The 20,748-nt window shown below is 44.7% G+C and overlaps 1 protein-coding gene and 1 long non-coding RNA gene across 2 annotated transcripts; both read left to right on the top strand.

Annotated features, from left to right (window-relative positions):
• The first annotated feature begins 720 nt into the window (after positions 1-720).
• On the top strand, positions 721-19,952 carry LOC127907889 (snRNA-activating protein complex subunit 3-like). Its single transcript, XM_052464355.1, has 9 exons — positions 721-767; positions 1,123-1,176; positions 1,310-1,391; positions 1,798-1,911; positions 2,158-2,292; positions 3,278-3,360; positions 12,831-12,989; positions 19,486-19,593; positions 19,723-19,952. The coding sequence occupies exons 1-9, from the start codon at positions 721-723 to the stop codon at positions 19,868-19,870; spliced, it is 930 nt and encodes a 309-aa protein (XP_052320315.1). The 3' UTR covers positions 19,871-19,952.
• LOC127907980 (uncharacterized) lies at positions 5,086-8,030 on the top strand. The gene is made up of 3 exons (XR_008065790.1): positions 5,086-5,642; positions 5,741-5,887; positions 5,968-8,030. It is a non-coding gene; the product is annotated as an uncharacterized LOC127907980 (long non-coding RNA).
• Positions 19,953-20,748: the final 796 nt, after the last annotated feature.

Below are 20,748 nucleotides of genomic sequence, written 5' to 3'. Positions count from 1 at the left end.
TAATCAGGACCCACCACCTAAATTGCAGGGCTCCGGAGTGGCGCAGCCGTCTAAGGCACTCCATCTCATTGCAAGAGGCGTCACGACAGTACCTGAGTCGAAACCAGGCTGTATCAAATCCGGCCGTGAATGGTAGTCCGATAGGACGGCGCACAATTGGCCCAGAATTAGTCCTATAACTGACTTGCCTAGTTAAATAAAGGTTAAATATACATTTTAAAAATGCAAAACGCAGCCCCACAATTAGCCTGTATTAGAGAAGGGGTTATTGGTATGATTAATCTCAACAGCACAGGGCACCCGTTTGGTAGGCGTGTTTTTGCCCGGCTGAAAGTTGATTGCATTCGATTTGGAACCTGGCTGCCCCACTCTGTTTTATGGCGAAGTCGGCGCAATGCAAAAGTGACGTGTATAAATATAAAATAAATGTAAAATAACTCAATCAATCGGTAGTTTCTCTTGTATTTTCCCATCTCGAGACAGCTTCCCTATTACCCAGCGTTACCTGGGAGTTTTGACGTCATTTAGATGAAAAAATGGCGGCGGGCAACAGCTCAAACGTGAACGAAAATATTCCAGTTTTTGAGTATAAAGACATAAACACCAAACCATTCCACGTTGGCTCATTCAGAACCGCATGGCTTGAGAAATTAAAAACCAATTGACTATTCATACGAGGATAAATACGAAGAGACTGAAGATGCCGACTTTGCAAAGGAAATGGGAATCGCACCAGAAACGTTGGATGAACTGAAAGCTATCTGCAGGTTTGTACAGTAAGGGGTAGTTATAAATGTATTTGGTACTCTAGCTAGGTAGCTGAACATCCATTGTGTCTGTCTAGTTGACAAGCAGTAACTTCTCAATATGCTAGTTATCGTTTGTCAATAATAATGTTTTTTGTTGAACTTCAGCGTCTATAGTAGTGGACCAGGGATATAACTTCCATTTGTTTTGTTTAATAACGCATTTTAGAATATTGGTCAGAACTAGTGGTATCAGATGATTTTTAAAAAGAGAAGGTTCGGACCTTTTGCTGTCAAATGACCCATCTGTTCTGTAATCTTCACATTTTTGATTTTTTTTCTTCCAGCGTTGACAATCTTCGGTGTCAAGCTGAAGACAACCTCTTGACACCAACGTTGTGCCACCTGACCCCACTCTTCAAACACTAATGTAAAACATTACAACGTTTTTACTATACAAATTAAATCCTAGACCATTTATACATGACAAATGCAGCAATTCCATGTTCTGCAGACAGTTACTCATGAACTGCATTAAAAAGTGTTGCCTTGTTGATGTTCAGACAGAGGAAGAAGAAGCAGGACTACAAAGGCACCCTGAGGATCGATAAGATAAGCAGAGTTGACCACTACCAAGACGAACTGGTTAGTTATACCCTGTGAAAATGAACCGCCCCTTCCGTTTTACTTCTGTGGGATTCATGAATATATTATTTAAGTCATTTAAGATATATAAACTTATAGAGGATGAATTTACTTCTACCAGGTGTTTGCGCTGCAGTCCATTGCACACATTTTTTTGCCCATTGAATATCATTAAAAAAGCCTACAAAAGTCCAACAACTTCAAGGCTACTTCTTGGAAAACAATGTGTCACTTGCATAGAGTATAACCTGTTGATGTAACCTGTAGCGTGACTGACACCCAGAAGTCTACACACCCAGACCCCTGGGTCATATTCTTCAGTTTGGTGCCAGGTGAACACGACCGACGAGCTATGAGGGGGGCTGTTTTTAGACATTTGATTGACTTGTGTGTTTGATTTTTCTAGGAGAGCCTAGCGGTGGGGAAAAGGCCTGAGGACCCTGTTGACTTGGTGCCAGAAGGGGAGATCATTTTGAGCATCAACGTTCTCTACCCAGCCATATTTGAAAGAGAACGTGCAGTTTCACTTCTTCGATTCAAAGTCTTTGTGAGAATCACCAAAAGTTGAAAAGCCTAATTCCAACAATCTCCATCATTAAACACAACAATAGATGTGCTTTTGTAAGACATGTACATTATCTTTGCCTATTAATCTCATTTATACCATGGCATTGTTGAATACCCATTTCTGATTGGCTTAAAGGGCATTCTAGAGCGTGCATTATTTCCTTATAACGTACCTTCTCTTCCAGTTTAAGTATGTGAGGTTTACATGACCCTTCAGATGCTGGGCTCCCATAGTCTGGTGGACCTGAGGGACGCTATCTGCTGTATCAGCGACCTGCAGGTCTTTGGAGAGTTCAGCAACACGCCCGACATGGCACCGGACTTCATCAGCAAGGTGACACGCACACAAAGAGATACTCAAGCTCAAACCATACTATTGGAATGGTAGGTGGGGCTTATATTTCCCTGTTTCACACATGTACAAGTGTGTATTATACACGTGTGAAATGGAAATGTCTTTTTTGCGTATCCCAACTCCCCCCGAGACGCCCTCAGAGATTGGGGTCACGGCCAGGGGTCAGCCATTATCAGCGGCGCCCCTGGAGCAATTAGGGTTGAAGTCTTTGCTCAAGGGCACATAGGCAGGTTTTTCACATTGTTGGCTCGGGGGTTCGAACTAGCAGCTGATGCTAGGCTTCCGTCGCAATGTGAATCCATAGTCGGTAGACAGTTCGTCTTAAGAAGTTGTCCCTTACATCACCGAGCAGTGCACAACAACCTAATGAATCCAAATGTTAGACGCTACCACCCCACTTCCAAAACCCAACATTCAGTAGATGTGTAACGGATTGAAACGGCTAGCTTAGTTAGCGGTGGTGCGCGCTAATAGCGTTTCAATCGGTGACGTCACTTGCTCTGAGACCTTGAAGTAGTGGTTCCCCTTGCTCTGCAAGGGCCGCGGCTTTTGTGGAGCGATGGGTAACGATGCTTCGTGGGTGACTGTTGTTGATGTGTGCAGAGGGTCCCTGGTTCGAGCCCGGGCAGGGGCGAGGGGACGGACTAAAGTTATACTGTTACAGATGCCAGTAGATTTGTTGTGCACGGCTCGGTGATGTAAAGGACGACTTCTCAAGAAGAACCGTGTAGTCATCATGTATATACAGTACATTCCAACGTGGAACACGTGCTGCTACACAGGTAGTCATTGATTGTGAGTCTTGGAACACATTGACTATGGAATACAATTAGTAATAAATGAGATAATAAGGATGTCGAAGTTGGGAGCTACTCAGCCACACACTCACAGAGAGTATAAGCCTACATAATAGGACTTGATCATCATGTCGGTGTTGGGTGAACCTTTTCACTGTCTGTTTCAGGATCACTTCAAATCCGCCTTCTTCTACTTTGAAGGGGTCTTCTACAATGACATGCGTCACCCTGAGTGTCAGGACATGAGCGAGTAAGTGGCTCTCTCTTCATTCTCGCTTTCTCTGACATCCAACTGTCATCTGGCTACGTTGACTGGACTGACTGACCCATCATCCCCTCTGACTACGTCGACTGACTGACCCATCATCCCCTCTGGCTACGTTGACTGGACTGACTGAACCATCATCCCCTCTGGCTACGTTGACTGGACTGACTGAACCATCATCCCCTCTGACTTCGTTCCAGTTGACTGAACCATCATCCCCTCTGACTCCCATAGTCGACTGGACCTGACTGACCCATCATCCCCTCTGGCTACGTCGACTGGACTGACTGAACCATCATCCCCTCTGGCTACGTCGACTGGACTGACTGAACCATCATCCCCTCTGGCTACGTCGACTGGACTGACTGAACCATCATCCCCTCTGGCTACGTCGACTGGACTGACTGAACCATCATCCCCTCTGGCTCACGTCGGGTCTGGACTGACTGAACCATCATCCCCCCTGGCTACGTCGACTGGACTGACTGAACCATCATCCCCTCTGGCTCGTCGACTGGACTGACTGAACCATCATCCCCTGGCCACGTCGACTGGACTGACTGAACCATCATCCCCTCTGGCTACGTCGACTGGACTGACTGAACCATCATCCCCTCTGGCTGTCGACTGGACTGACTGAACCATCATCCCCTCTGGCTACGTCGACTGGACTGACTGAACCATCATCCCCTCTGGCTACGAATCACGACTGGACTGACTGAACCATCATCCCCTCTGGCTACGTCGACTGGACTGACTGAACCATCATCCCCTCTGGCTACGTCGACTGGACTGAACCCAAAAGACAGATGAACCATCATCCCCTCTGGCTACGTCGACTGGACTGACTGACCCATCATCCCCTCTGGCTACGTCACTGACTGACCCATCATCCCCTCTGGCTAATAACTGGACTGACTGACCCATCATCCCCTCTGGACGTATAACTGGACATAATAGACTTGATCCATCATCCCCTCTGGCTACGTCGACTGGACTGACTGACCCATCATCCCCTCTGGCTACGTCGACTGGACTGACTGACCCATCATCCCCTCTGGCTACGTCGACTGGACTGACTGACCCATCATCCCCTCTGGCTACGTCGACTGGACTGACTGACCCATCATCCCCTCTGGCTACGTCGACTGGACTGACTGACCCATCATCCCCTCTGACTACGTCGACTGACTGACCCATCATCCCCTCTGGCTACGTCGACTGGACTGACTGAACCATCATCCCCTCTGGCTACGTCGACTGGACTGACTGACCATCATCCCCTCTGGCTACGTCGACTGGACTGACTGAACCATCATCCCCTCTGGCTACGTCGACTGGACTGACTGACCCATCATCCCCTCTGGCTACGTCGACTGGACTGACTGACCCATCATCCCCTCTGGCTACGTCGACTGGACTGACTGAACCATCATCCCCTCTGGCTACGTCGACTGGACTGACTGAACCATCATCCCCTCTGGCTACGTCGACTGGACTGACTGAACCATCATCCCCTCTGGCTACGTCGACTGGACTGACTGAACCATCATCCCCTCTGGCTACGTCGACTGGACTGACTGACTCATCATCCCCTCTGGCTACGTCGACTGGACTGACTGAACTCATCATCCCCTCTGGCCACGTGGACTGACTGACCCATCATCCCCTCTGGCTACGTCGACTGGACTGACTGACCCATCATCCCCTCTGGCTACGTCGGCGGGACTGACTGACTCATCATCCCCTCTGGCTACGTCGACTGGACTGACTGAACACTTCAGACTAGGCTTACTTGAATTCACCTTAGCTGATCCTGTGAGAGAACATCTGTGGAAATGGGCCTGTAAAAGCCAGGGAGTAACCCGAAAAAGACAAAAGCCAGGCCTGTATATTGCAGAGACAATACTGTAGAGAGTGAGAGGTAGGGGCAGATCCACAAAGAATTAAGACAATACTGTAGAGAGTGAGAGGTAGGGGCAGATCCACAAAGAATTAAGACAATACTGTAGAGAGTGAGAGGTAGGGGCAGATCCACAAAGAATTAAGACAATACTGTAGAGAGTGAGAGGTAGGGGCAGATCCACAAAGAATTAAGACAATACTGTAGAGAGTGAGAGGTAGGGGCAGATCCACAAAGAATTAAGACAATACTGTAGAGAGTGAGAGGTAGGGGCAGATCCACAAAGAATTAAGACAATACTGTAGAGAGTGAGAGGTAGGGGCAGATCCACAAAGAATTAAGACAATACTGTAGAGAGTGAGAGGTAGGGGCAGATCCACAAATAATTAAGACAATACTGTAGAGAGTGAGAGGTAGGGGCAGATCCACAAAGAATGAAGACAATACTGTAGAGAGTGAGAGGTAGGGGCAGATCCACAAAGAATTAAGACAATACTGTAGAGAGTGAGAGGTAGGGGCAGATCCACAAAGAATTAAGACAATACTGTAGAGAGTGAGAGGTAGGGGCAGATCCACAAATAATTAAGACTATACTGTAGAGAGTGAGAGGTAGGGGCAGATCCACAAATAATTAACTATACTGAGGGCAGATCCACACAGAATTAAGACTATACTGTAGAGAGTGAGAGGTAGGGGCAGATCCACACAGAATTAAGACAATACTTTTTTCAGCCATAGAACTCTATATTGGATCGGAGATGGAGGTTTTAGGTGTAGAATATTGCATTCGGTTTGCCTAACTATGACCCAGACTAAACTATATGCCTGGGTTAACCTTGGGGATGTGTCAGCGGAATCAACAGATGTCAGATTGTAATGGGCCACAATCCAGTCATTTAAAATGTCAAACCAGGCCACAAGACCCATTGGAAATAGGATAATATGTTCTACATGCTCTCCTCTCATGCACTTAGCCATTTTCTCAGTATCTGCTATATCTAATGGATATTCATGTGCATTTTATTGATGAACTGGAAACAACCTTTTGAATTTATTTTATTTTTACAGGGACAGTGCACATTAATCAACGTTTCAGTAAAAGTGTCGGTTTTAGCCAGCCGGCTAATTTTCAACCGCAGTCCCTGGGCAGGTTATTAAAAACAATTACAATATAGACAATCATTGAGCAGTGAGCACATGCAGAGCAACATAGGACAAGCAAGACGTAGCATACAAACAGAGCAACATAGAACAAAAAGCAACAAGACAAAATCCATAAAAGAAACAGTGTTTCCACACCTCACAAGCTACAGACAACATGGAAAGCGGCAACACACAGCTAGGGACCATGTTCACAAATCTGATTGGTCTTTAGCCATGTCTTCATGTTTTTTGTGAAAGTGTGATAGGTGGTGCAGTTATGTGTGTCTGATGGCAGTGTATTCCAGACATGGGAAGCTCTCACAGAGAAAGTGGATTTACTAAAGGTGCTTTTCCTTAAGGGAACTATACAGTCAACTCTCATGGCAGACCTTGTGGATCTGCTGCCATATGTTTGGGTTTTCTGTTTAACAAAAATCAAATCAAATTTTATTTGTCACATACACATGGTTAGCAGATGTTAATGCGAGTGTAGCGAAATGCTTGTGCTTCTAGTTCTGACAATGCAGTAATAACCAACAAGTAATCTAACAATTCCTAAACTACTGTCTTATACACAGTGTAAGGGGATAAAGAATATGTACATAAGGATATATGAATGAGTGATGGCACAGAGCAGCATAGGCAAGATACAGTAGATGGTATCGAATACAGTATATACATATGAGATGAGTATGTAAACAAAGTGGCATAGTTAAAGTGGCTAGTGATACATGTATTACATAAGGATGCAGTCGATGATATAGAGTACAGTATATGCGTATGAGATGAATAATGTAGGGTAAGTAACATTATATAAGGTAGCATTGTTTAAAGTGGCTAGTGATATATTTACATCATTCCCATCAATTCCCATTATTAAAGTGGCTGGAGTTGTGTCAGTGTGTTGGCAGCGGCCACTCAATGTTAGTGGTGGCTGTTTAACAGTCTGATGGCCTTGAGATAGAAGCTGTTTTTCAGTCTGTCGGTTCCAGCTTTGATGCACCTGCACTGACCTCGCCTTCTGGATGATAGCGGGGTGAACAGGCAGTGGCTCGGGTGGTTGATGTCCTTGATGATCTTTATGGCCTTCCCGTAACATCGGGTGGTGTAGGTGTCCTGGAGGGCAGGTAGTTTGTCCCCGGTGATGCGTTGTGCAGACCTCACTACCCTCTGGAGAGCCTTACGGTTGTGGGCAGAGCAGTTGCCGTACCAGGCGGTGATACAGCCCGCCAGGATGCTCTCGATTGTGCATCTGTAGAAGTTTGAGTGCTTTTGGTGACAAGCTGAATTTCTTCAGCCTCCTGAGGTTGAAGAGGCGCTGCTGCGCCTTCTTCACGATGCTGTCTGTGTGAGTGGACCAATTCAGTTTGTCTGTGATGTGTATGCCGAGGAACTTAAAACTTGCTACCCTCTCCACTACTGTTCCATCGATGTGGATAGGGGGGTGTTCCCTCTGCTGTTTCCTGAAGTCCACAATCATCTCCTTAGTTTTGTTGAGTGTGAGGTTATTTTCCTGACACCACACTCCGAGGGCCCTCACCTCCTCCCTGTAGGCCGTCTCGTCGTTGTTGGTAATCAAGCCTACCACTGTTGTCGTCCGCAAACTTGATGATTGAGTTGGAGCGTGCGTGGCCACGCAGTCGTGGGTGAACAGGGAGTACAGGAGAGGGCTTAGAACGCACCCTTGTGGGGCCCCAGTGTTGAGGATCAGAGGGGAGGAGATGTTGTTACCTACCCTCACCACCTGGGGGCGGCCCGTCAGGAAGTCCAGTACCCAGTTGCACAGGGCGGGGTCGAGACCCAGGGTCTCGAGCTTGATGACGAGCTTGGATGGTACTATGGTGTTGAATGCCGAGCTGTAGTCGATGAACAGCATTCTCACATAGGTATTCCTCTTGTCCAGATGGGTTAGGGCAGTGTGCAGTGTGGTTGAGATTGCATCGTCTGTGGACCTATTTGGGCGGTAAGCAAATTGGAGTAGGTCTAGGGCGTCAGGTAGGGTGGAGGTGATATGGTCCTTGACTAATCTCTCAAAGCACTTCATGATGACGGAAGTGAGTGCTACGGGCGGTAGTCATTTAGCTCAGTTACCTTAGCTTTCTTGGGAACAGGAACAATGGTGGCCCTCTTGAAGCGTGTGGGAACAGCAGACTGGTATAGGGATTGATTGAATATGTCCGTAAACACACCGGCCAGCTGGTCTGCGCATGCTCTGAGGGCGCGGCTGGGGATGCCGTCTGGGCCTGCAGCCTTGCGGGGTTAACACGTTTAAATGTCTTACTCACCTTGGCTGCAGTGAAGGAGAGACCGCATGTTTTTGTTGCAGGCCGTGGCAGTGGCACTGTATTGTCCTCAAAGCGGGCAAAAGTTATTTAGTCTGCCTGGGAGCAAGACATCCTGGTCCGTGACTGGGCTGGATTTCTTCCTGTAGTCCGTGATTGACTGTAGACCCTGCCACATGCCTCTTGTGTCTGAGCCGTTGAATTGAGATTCTACTTGGTCTCTGTACTGACATTTAGCTTGTTTGATAGCCTTGCGGAGGGAATAGCTGCACTGTTTGTATTCAATCAATCAATCAAATTTTATTTATATAGCCCTTTGTACATCAGCTGATATCTCAAAGTGCTGTACAGAAACCCAGCCTCAAACCCCAAACAGCAAGCAATGCAGGTGTAGAAGCACGGTGGCTAGGAAAAACTCCCTAGAAAGGCCAAAACCTAGGAAGAAACCTAGAGAGGAACCAGGCTATGTGGGGTGGCCAGTAGTCTTCTGGCTGTGCCAGGTGGAGATTATAACAGAACATGGCCAAGATGTTCAAATGTTCATAAATGACCAGCATGGTCAAATAATAGTAAGGCAGAACAGTTGAAACTGGAGCAGCAGCATGGCCAGGTGGACTGGGGACAGCAAGGAGTCATCATGTCAGGTTGTCCTGGGGCATGGTCCTAGGGCTCAGGTCAGTTGAAACTGGAGCAGCAGCATGGCCAGGTGGACTGGGGACAGCAAGGAGCCATCATGTCAGGTAGTCCTGGGGCATGGTCCTAGAGAACGCACACTTAGATTCACACAGGACACCGAATAGGACAGGAGAAGTACTCCAGATATAACAAACTGACCCTAGCCCCCGACACAAACTACTGCAGCATAAATACTGGAGGCTGAGACAGGAGGGGGGGTCAGGAGACACTGGCCCCATCCGAGAACACCCTCGGACAGGGCCAAACAGGAAGGATATAACCCCACCCACTTTGCCAAAGCACAGCCCCCACACCACTATTCGGTCATGTTACCAGACACCTTGCCCCTATTAAAAGCAGTGGTTCGAGCTTTCAGTTTCACGCGAATGCTGCCATCAATCCACGCTTTCTGGTTAGGGAATGTTTTAATCGTTGCTATGGGAACGACATCTTCAACGCACGTTCTAATGAACTCGCACACGAATCAGCGTATTCGTCAATGTTGTTATCTGACGCAATACGAAACATATCCCAGTCCATGTGATGGAAGCAGTCTTGGAGTGTGGAGTCAGCTTGGTCGGACCAGAGTTGGACAGACCTCAGCGTGGGAGCCTCTTGTTTTAGTTTCTGTCTGTAGGCAGGGATCAACAAAATGGAGTCGTGGTCAGCTTTTCCGAAAGGGGGCGGGGCAGGGCCTTATATGCATCGCGGAAGTTAGAGTAACAATGATCCAAGGTTTTTCCACCCCTGGTTGCGCAATCGATATGCTGATAAAATTTAGGGAGTCTTGTTTTCAGATTAGCCTTGTTAAAATCCCCAGTTTGCAAAGAGTTAAATAAAGTTCGTTCAGAGCCATCGATGTGTCTGCTTGGGGGATATATAAGGCTGTGATTATAATCGAAGAGAATTCTCTTGGTAGATAATGCGGTCTACATTTGATTGTGAGGAATTCTAAATCAGGTGAACAGAAGGATTTGAGTTCCTGTATGTTTCTTTCATCACACCATGTCTCGTTAGCCATAAGGCATACGCCCCGCCCCTCTTCTTACCAGAAAGATGTTTGTTTCTGTCGGCGCGATGCGTGGAGAAACCTGTTGGCTGCACCGCTTCGGATAGCATCTTCTCTCCAGTGAGCCATGTTTCCGTGAAGCACAGAACGTTACAGTCTCTGATGTCCCTCTGGAATGCTACCCTTGCTCGGATTTCATCAACCTTGTTGTCTAGAGACTGGACATTGGCAAGAAGAATGCTAGGGAGTGGTGCACGGTGTGCCCATCTCCGGAGTCTGACCAGAAGACCGCCTCGTTTCCCTCTTTTTCTGAGTCGTTTTGGGTCGCTGCATGCGATCCATTCCGTTGTCCTGTTTGTAAGGCAGAACACAGGATCCGCGTCGCGAAAACCATATTCTTGGTCGTACTGATGGTGAGTTGACGCTGATCTTATATTCAGTAGTTCTTCTCGACTGTATGTAATGAAACCTAAGATGACCTGGGGTACTAATGTAAGAAATGACACTTAAAAAAAATGCATAGTTTCCTAGGAACGCGGCGAGGCGGCCATCTCTGTCGGCGCCGGAAGGGAATACTGAGTGGAGGGGGAGCCAGGCAATTTAGGATCTTGAATACAAGACGTGTCGGTGTATTGCACAAGATTTTCCCAACTCAGGAGCTCATGCTTTCTGAGGATGTAACAGTGATGATGGCTATTGGGCTTCCTATCAAGCACTTTGAGAGCCTGTTTGTAGACAGACTGAATGGGTTTTAATGTTGTACAGCAAGCTTGGGCCCAAGTAGTCAAGCAGTATGATAAGTGGGGAGTATCATAGATTTATAGTACAGTTTTGCTACCTCTGTAGTCAAACAATTTCGTATCAATCGGAAATCAGCTAGGTTGAATTTAGTTATTTGAATTACCTTTTTCACCTGCTCTTTAAAAGAGCGGTTGGAATCAAGTATGATGCCAAGGTACTTAATCAGATACCACCTGGAGCTTCTTACCTGACACATAGACATCTGGCTCAGTAGCATCTGTTACCCTCTTTGTGAAGAACACGCAGACAGTTTTTTTCACATTGAGATGCAAACACGAGTCACTGAGCCACTTTGTAACCTGGACCATTACAGTAGTGAGTTCTTGTGCAGCTTGTTGTTTGCTCTTTGCATGCACATATAGCACTGAATCATCTGCATACATTTGAACTTCAGACCCAGTACAGACAGAAGGCAGATCATTAATGTACAGGCTGAACAGGAGGGGCCCCAGTATTGACCCTTGGGGCACGCCCACATTATAGCTTAGAGTGGGCGACAGCTCATTGCTCACTCTGACACACTGAGTTCTCCCTTCAAGGTATGATTTCCTCCATCTCAAGGCATCGGGAACAATTGAACTTGGGCAATTTGTGATGAGAATCTCATGGTTAACAGTATCAAAAGCCTTCCTTAGGTCCAGAAACACAGCCCTAACAACGCCTCCTTTGTCCATCTTGGACTTCACAATTTCAGAAGAAAGCAGTTGACCTTTTCTGTGGAGTGTTTCGCTCTGACGCCAAACAGCATGGAGTGTAATGTGAAGGGGCTGTTGTTGAGGTGGGCAATCAGTTATTCTGCTACACACTTTTCAGCAACCTTAGACAGCACAGGTAGTATACTAATGGGCCTGTCAGGTCAGTGTGGGCCTGTTAGCAGAGTCGCCCGATTTTAAAGATGGCCGTTAATTATGGCTGACTTCCATACCCTTGGAAACAGCCCAGACCAATAGATGTGTTGGTGACCTTAGTAATTGGGCCAATGAGTGACTCTTTGTAGTTTCTAAGAAAGGTAGAGTCCAGCGTTCTTTAGTGAGCTAATCACCTTTAAGCCCAAGTATAATCAAATAATTTCTCAGACAATGCTAGTAAGTATACTGTACAAAAATATGTACACAACATGTAAAGTGTTGGTCTCTCATGAAACATGAGCTGAAATAAAAGATCCCAGAAATCTTCATACACACACAGCCTATTTCTCTAAAATGTTGTGCACATTTTTGTTTACATCCCTGTTAGTGAGCATTTCTCCCATTTGCCAAGATAATCCATCCACCTAACAGGTGTGTCATGTCAAGAAGCTGATTAAACGGCATGATCATTACACAGGTGCACCTTGTGCTGGGGAACAATAAAAGGCCACTCTAAAATGTGCAGTTGTGTTTGCCACAGATATCTCAAATTTTGAGGGAGCGTGCAATTGGCATGCTGACTGCAAGAATGTCCACCAGAGCTGTTTAGGGCTTAATTTATTTATTTCAATATGAACTGTAACTCAGTAAAATCTTACATTGTTTTTTTCTGTGTAAATTTAAGATGAATTTCCAAAGCGTATTTTCTGGGTGTTGGAGTTAATTTCTCTTCCTCTACTTTCTACTGTACTTTTCAAATTGGACAATAAAGTTGCGTTGTACTATATTTCCAGGACCACCATTGATTGGGCAAAGACCAGAGACTTCCCCACATTCCACAAGGCCAAGATGGAGGACACCAGATTCTACGACCTGAAGGTGAAGGTGGGCTACCCCTACCTCTTCTGTCACCAGGGAGACTGCGAGCACGTTGTCATCATCACCGATATCAGGTCAGAGGTCATTTTGTCATCCATATTGATACCTGGATTTTGAGCTTTGACTTGGTATGTCATTTCCCCCTACACTGAGCTCCAAAAGTATTGGGACAGTGACACGTTTGCTGTTTTGGCTCTGTACTCCAGCACTTTGGATTATAAATTATCCAACTATGAGGTTAAAGTGCAGACTGTCAGCTTTAATTTGAGGGTACTTTTTTCCATATTGGGTGAACCATTAAGAAATTACTGGACTTTTTGTACATAGACCAAACGTATTGTGACAAATTCACGTAAAATATTTAGTATTTGGTCCCATGTTCATAGCACACAATGACCATATTATGAGTTTGAACTTTTGACAGTTCAAACAGTTGGTAAGTTTTGTAGTGAACTTGTGGAAGTGTTGTGAGCGTGTGACCCCCTTGAAGAATGAACATAAAAGCAATTTCAAATCACATTTGAAATGTTTGTGTTTCTAGTTCTGACAGTGCAGCAATATCTAACATGTAATCTCACAATTCCACAACGACTACCTAATACACACACCTCTAAGTAAAGGAATGGGATAAGAATATATACATATAAATATATGGATGCACAATGGGAGCGACCATAGGCAAGATGTAATAGATGGTATAAAATACAGTTTATACATATGAGGTTAGTAATGCAAGATCTGTAAACATTATTAAAGTGACTAGTGATCCGTTTATTAAAGTGGCCAATGATTTCAAGTCTGTGTAGGTAGCAGCCACTCTGTGTTAGGGATGGCTGTTTAGCAGTCTGATGGCCTTGAGATAGACGCTGTCTCTCGGTCCCAGCTTTGATGCACCTGTACTGACCTCGCCTTCTGGATGATAGCGGGGTGAACAGGCAGTGGCTCGGTGGTTGTTGTCCTTGATGATCTTTTTGGCCTTCCTGTGACATCAAGTGCTGTAGGTGTCCTGGAGGGCATGTAGTTTGCCCCTGGTGATGCGCTGTGCAGAATGCAGCACCCTCGTGAGAGCCTTGCGGTTGAGGGTGGTGCAGTTGCCGTACCAGGCTGTGATACAGCCCTGCATCTGTAAAAGTTTGTCAGGGTTTTAGGTGACCTGTTGTTGCGCCGTCTTCACCACAATGTTTGTGTAGTGGACCATTTCATTTTATCTGTGACGTGTACACCCAGGAACTTAACTTTCCACCTTCTCCACTGCTGTCCCATTGATGTGGATAGGGGGTGCTCCCTCTGTTTTTCCTGAAGTCCACGATCATCTCCTTTGTTTTGTTGACGTTGAGTGAGAGGTTGTTTTCCTGACACCACACTCCGAGTGCCCTCACCACCTCCCAGTAGGCTGTCTTGTGGTTATTGGTAATCAAGCCAATTACTGTTGTGTCGTCTGCAAACTTGATGATTGAGTTGGAGGCGTGCGTGGCCACGCAGTCATGGCTGAACAGAGTACAGAAGGGGGGTGAGCACGCACTCTTGTGTTGAGGATCAGCGAAGTGGACAGTGTTGTTTCCGACATTCACCACCTGGGGGCGGCCCGTCAGGAAGTCCAGGACCCAGTTGCTCAGGGCGCGGTTGAGACCCAGGGCCTCAAGCTTAACGATGAGCTTGGAGAGTACTATGACGTTGAATGCTGAGCTGTAGTCAATGAACAGCATTCTTACATAGGTATTCCTCTTGTCCAGATGGGATAGGGAAGTGTGCAGCGTGACAAATTGCATCGTTAATGAAACTATTGGGGCGGTAAGCAAATTGAAGTGGGTCTAGGGTGATCGGTAAGGTGGCGGTGATATGATCCTTGCCTAGTCTCTCAAAGCACTTTGATGACAGAAGTGAGTTCTACGGTGCGATAGTAATTTAGTTCAGTGCCTTCTTGGACAGCAGACTGGGATAGAGAGAGATAGAATAGCCAGCTGGTCTGAGTACGCGGTCTGGGCCGGCGGCCTTGCAAGGGTTAACATGTTTAAATGTCTTACTCACGTCGTCCACGGCGAAGGAGAGCCCACAGTCCTTGGTAGCGGGCAGCATCGTTGGCACTGTATTAACCTCAATACTATCCTAGTTTGTATTATCCTAGTTTGTCTGGAAGCAATATATCAGTGTCTGTGATGTGGGTGGTTTTCCTTTTGTAGTCTGATTGTCTGTAGACCCTGCCACGTATGTCTCGTGTCTGAGCCGTTGAATTGCGACTCCACTTTGTCTCTATACTGACATTTCACTTATTTGATTGCCTTGCGGAGGGAATAACTACACTGTTTGTATTCGGCCATATTCCCAGTCACCTTTCCATGGTTAAATGTGGTGGTTTGCACTGTCTGTTTTGCGTGAATGCTGCCATCTGTCCACGGTTTCTGGTTAGGGTAGGTTCTAATAGTCCCAGTAGGTACAACATCTCCTATACGCTTCCTTATAAGATCACTCAGACTCGGCGTATACTTCAATATTTTTCTCTTAGGCTACCCGGAACATGTCCCAGTCTGATTGGTCAGACCAGCGTTGAATAGTCCTTAGCACGGGTATATCCTGTTAGAGTTTCTGCCTGTAGGAAGGGAGGAGCAAAATGGAGTCTATCACATTTTCCTAAAGGAAGGTTGGGGAGGGCGTTGTATGCATCGCGGAAGTTAGAGTAGCAGTGACCCAGTGTGAGTCAATATGCTGATAGAATTTAGGTAGCCTTGTTCTCAAATGAGCTTTTTTAAATCCCCAGCTACAAAAAATGCAGCCTCCGGATATATGGTTTCCAGTTTGCATAAAGTCTAGTGAAGTTCCTTGAGGGCCGTCGTGGTATCGGCTTGAGGGGGAACTCTGTCAGCATCTGTGAGTCATTATAGGTCGGGTGAGCAGAAGGACTTGAGTTCCTGTATGTTGTTACAATTACACCATGAGTTGTTAATCATGAAACACAGCCCTCACCCTTCTTCCCGGAGAGATGTTTATTCCTGTCGGCGCGACGCACAAAGAATCGACTCTGACAGCATATCCCGAGAGAGCCATGTTTCCGTGAAACAGTATGTTAGAATTCCTGATGTCTCTCTGGAAAGCAACCCTTGCCCTAATATCATCTACCTTGTTGTCTAGACTGGACATTAGCAAGTAATATACTCAGAAGCGGTGGGTAGTGTGCGCACCTCCCAAGTCTACCCTGAAGACCGCGCCATCTACCTCTTCTCCGGCGGCGTTGTTTTGGGCCCTCTGGATGGTGGATCAGACAAAAGACCCGCCTCGAAAGTCTTATTCCTGGCCGTAGTGCTGGAAAGTTGATGTCGCTCTGATATCCAATAGTTCTTCCTGGCTGTATGTATGATTTTCTGGGCTAACAATGTAAGGAATGATACATAAAAAATAAAAAAATACTGCAAAGTTTCCTAAAAATACTGCAAAGTTTCCTAAGCCTAAAGGCAGCCCTCTCTGACAGCCATTTTGGTCAACCCGGGTAGGTCTGCCTGTGTATAAGTAAGTCTTAGGCTTGTCCTGTGAACACTACGAGCGAGAAGAAACCTCGAAAGAGGAACAGAACTCTAAAGAAGAAAAAAAAACATGGAGTTGTCACTTAATGACACACACGTGATGACCATAACATCGGAAGTAGGATGATGCAGGCTTCAAAGAAAAAGGGCTTAGTGTAAATCAGCACTACAAAAATAGTTTTCTACATTTGTGCAGAACCCAAATACTATCCATAAAGGTGCTGGGAGATCAAGTGGTTATATCCAAGGGACAGCTATGGGGTTTGATTACCCAGCCTGTAGAGCGAAGCTCTATACCTTAGCTGAAGAGAAGAATATACAGACCAAACCTTGAGTGGAATACAGGCTTGAGGACTAGGATGTGTTTCACAAGGTGGTGTGTTATGAGCTGAGAGTTAGCTAAAAATGGTTATTTATACCTTGTACAAGGGGTAGGAGGGTAAGGGTTATTTATATATTGTAGGAGGGCAAGTGGGGGTGTTTGGTTACAGTCAGTCCCAGGTCAAAGACAGACATGCTCTTCTCTAAGAACAGTAATTAGAACAGTCTTTTCATATTGCATAGAAAACTTTAATTGTAATATGTATGCTTACATTAATGTACCAAAGATTTAAGAAAATAAAAGGTTTTAAAGAAAAATGTTATTTACCTTTTAATGAAATCTTTCTCTCTATCTGTCTCTCCCTGCTCTGTTTGTCTCTACACGAGAGCCAATGGGTTCTTGGGATGTGTCAAATCAAAATCCAATTATATTTGTCACATGCGCTTACTACAAAAGGTCTAGTTCTTACTGTGAAATGCTTACTTACAAGCCCGTAACAAACAATGCAGTTAAGAAAAATTGGATTTAAGAAAATATTTCCTAAATCAACTAAAAATAAAATTTAAAAAATTACAATAACGAGGCTATATACAGGGGTACTGGTGCGGAGGGGGGGGTCAGGTTCCAAGCAGGGGTATTTACAAGCAGCGACGTGTCTGCAAGCTCTGAACTCTAGGTGTCTAACAGAACGCCTTAATGTGTTCAATATTATGAACTTAGGGTGACCCTAGGTTCACAACATGCCTAATGACCTGGGCAGCCACAATGTTTCTGCTTATGAAGCCATAAATGATTGATAGGCTTAAAACCACCTAAAAATATATAATTTTATTCTTTTAACGATGTGTTCTTTACTAATGATTTAAACAGATAATTTTACTCCCTAATAACCTTTTACTGCAGTGGGATAAATCAGGGTCACAGAGTGATTTCTTGGGAGTCTTAAACAAATCTACTTAGAAACAGAAGTATACACATGAGTTTACATTTATTCAATTGAGTTTGCATCTCAATATACCAGTGAAATGTAACAAAATGCCTGGTGTGTTTATTGAGCTGTACACCTATGCTCAGTTGGTCAATATTCCCCTCCAGTGATTCCCCAACATCTTGTCAACATATGCTTTTCCACATTGTTACATTACAGCCTTATTCCAAAATTGGATTAAATAAACAATTTTCCTCATCAATCAACACACAGTACCCCATAATGACATTAGTGAAAACAGGCATTTTAAAATATTTGCAAATGTATTAAAATGAAACGCCTTATTTACAAAAAGGGTCTAAATGCTTGAGAAATGAAATATTACATTTACATATTCTTTTCAAACATTTCTAAAAACCATTATGGGGTATTGTGTGTTAGATTGTGTGTAGATTGGGGGAAAAACATTTAATCCATTTTAGAATAAGGCTGTAACGTAACAAAATAATAAAAAAAGGGGTCTGAATACATTCCAATGTACAAAGTGTTAATTTCTAAACAGGTCACCCAATATGAATGAAAGTAAGCTCAAATTTAAGTTGACGGTCTACACTTTAACCTCAGTCATTAAATCATTTATGAATCGAAGTGCCGACTACAGAGCCAAAATATGTTGCTGTATCTATACAAAATCAATTTGTCAGAAATCAGTTCACCTTACTCATATCAGTACTGTGAAGAAGGCCAGATTTCTGGTAAGACAGCAGGTCAGGGAAAGTGCTGCCCTTTTCTAGATGAATAGGATAAAGTCATATCTTTGATCAATTCACTCACATGATAAAGAGCCTTGAGGCTTTCCAATTGATCTATATTGTAGGTCAGCCTTTTCAGCTTTCTGAGACTGATTTGATTTAAGTTTTAGCCTTCTTCTGACTGGTTTTCTTTGCTGGAGGCACTAACTGTGCATGAAGGCTGGTTTTGTGGCGTGATGTTTCCAAGAAGGCCTCAGCCTCAGTGCTGCCAGTAAAACTGTTACAAAACTGTGCTGGCTCATATTTTCCCATCACTTTGTCCTTTTCACAGTTTTTATTTATTTAACCTTTATTTTGACAGGAGTCAAGGCTGAGATCAAGGTCTCTTTTCCAGATGAGCCCTGATTTAATACAGTACAGAATACACATTCATTCAAAAATAATTGTGATAGTGTTTTGCTTTTCATGTATTGTTGGGTTGTTTTAAAATACATTGTTCAGTAAAAGATCCCCTAGGAGCCATCACATGCCCTAGACCAGTGTTTTCCAAACTCTGTCCTCTGGACCCCAACGGGTGCACGTTTTGTTTTTTGCCCTAGAACTACACAACTGATTCATCAACCTTTTGATCATTTGAATCAGCTGTGTAGTATTAGGGCAAAAACCAAAATGTGCCCCCCCCGGGATCCAGAGGACCCCGTTTTGGGGAAAAAAGTGCCTCAGTCCTACAGCACAGGGGTCAAGCTCATTCCACGGAGGACCGAGTGTTCGCTCCTCCCTTGTACTTGATTAAGGTTAGCAATTAGTAAAGAACTCTCCTCACCTGGTTGTCCAGGTCTTTATTAAAAGGAGAAACAAAAACCAGCAGACACTAGGCCCTCCATGGAATGAGTTTGACACCCCTGCATCATATTTTAAAGTGCATTGGAGATCATTCCATGCTAAAGGTGAAAGGTTCCAGCCACTATGGTAGATGTGTAACAAGGCTAGCTCAGTACAGCTAGGTTTCATTAGTGTGGACATGTTTTATTTATCCCTGCCCAATGTTTCCAGACTGGCTCATAAGGATGACTGCCTGGATAGGAAGTTGTACCCTCTCCTTACCCACAAGCACAGGGTCATGACCAGGAAGTGCGCCGTGTGTCACGTCTACATCGGCAGGTGTGTAGAAAAATATCACTCTTTTTACATGACCTGGCCAAAAAAACATATCCCTAACAATTGACTGTACATTAGTTTAAATTCATTACAAGTTGTCAGTGTACTAATTTGGCTTGTGTTTTTTTTCAGATGGTTAACCACAAATGATCCATTTGCCCCAAATGACCCGTGTCTCTTCTGTGAGCGATGCTTCCGCATGCTTCACTACGACAAGAAAGGAAACAAACTAGGACAGTTCCTGGCCTACCCTTATGTGGACCCTGGGGCCTTCAACTGAGACGTCCCGTTTCTCCCTCCTACTGCTGTGCAGTATTAGTAATGGTACATATTTTCTGTTGGCATTAAAGCACTTTATTTACAGTTCTATTTGTCTTGGGATTCATGATCACATGGAAATGTTTTTGTTGTAGTCATATAATTGTAAAGCTCAGACTGTTCGTTTCGGATTGATGAACCTTCAGTGGTGAGCTGGTGATGTCACCAGCTCATGCAACTCATGAGAAGTTCACTTGAATGATTATAGCTCGTACGAAGAATTGGTTTCACTAATTAAAGTGGAAATCAGTGGGACAACACCCTTCTGTCTTCTACCTCTGGATAGGGATCTCGCCCTGCAAAAGCTAGAGTGGTGACTTGGAAGGGCACTCTAGCAACGTCTTGATTCAAAACACTTCAATGGAATAATCTTAACCGATCTTTTAAGCTAATGATGGCCATTTTAGACCGGAAAGCTCAGATCTGAGGAAAGATGTTAGGCTAGTTTTCCGTGTGACCTGTGAAAGATTGACCGTCGACTTGACACAGTACCATTGATAGAAGCAATTTATTTGAATGCGTACAGATGAGGTCAATTATATTGGCGCCACTTGTACTTTGCAGTAGAGCAGAATGTTCTGCTTTCTCTTACCCTGTAGGCACCTGCAACTTACTACAGGTGACAAATGACTTAATGAGACTCATTGCCTCCAAATTAATGAATTTTGAATAAGCTAGGTCTAGGCCATTTGACTTACGTGAAAAATATTAATTTCGATTTGGTCCTGTGAAGTGTAAATAAGTTATTCATTTAAATGTATTTTGAAGGAAGTGAATCATGCAAGGGTGCCAATATTTAACCACATCTAAAAATGAGTACTAATGTTTCAAACAATAACT

Source organism: Oncorhynchus keta, chromosome 16 (assembly GCF_023373465.1).
Source record: "Oncorhynchus keta strain PuntledgeMale-10-30-2019 chromosome 16, Oket_V2, whole genome shotgun sequence".
Lineage (NCBI taxonomy): Eukaryota > Metazoa > Chordata > Actinopteri > Salmoniformes > Salmonidae > Oncorhynchus > Oncorhynchus keta.
The sequence above is the reverse complement of the archived record's forward strand: the minus strand, read 5'-3'. Positions and strand labels throughout refer to the sequence as shown.

Bases quoted from the DNA above. Each gene is read 5' to 3' on its own strand.
- LOC127907889 (XM_052464355.1), top strand. From the start codon at position 721: ATGGGAATCGCACCAGAAACGTTGGATGAACTGAAAGCTATCTGCAG. The intron at 1,177-1,309 runs GTAAAACATTAC...GTTGATGTTCAG, and splicing joins CCCACTCTTCAAACACTAAT to ACAGAGGAAGAAGAAGCAGG. The intron at 1,912-2,157 runs GTTTCACTTCTT...TAAGTATGTGAG, and splicing joins TATTTGAAAGAGAACGTGCA to GTTTACATGACCCTTCAGAT.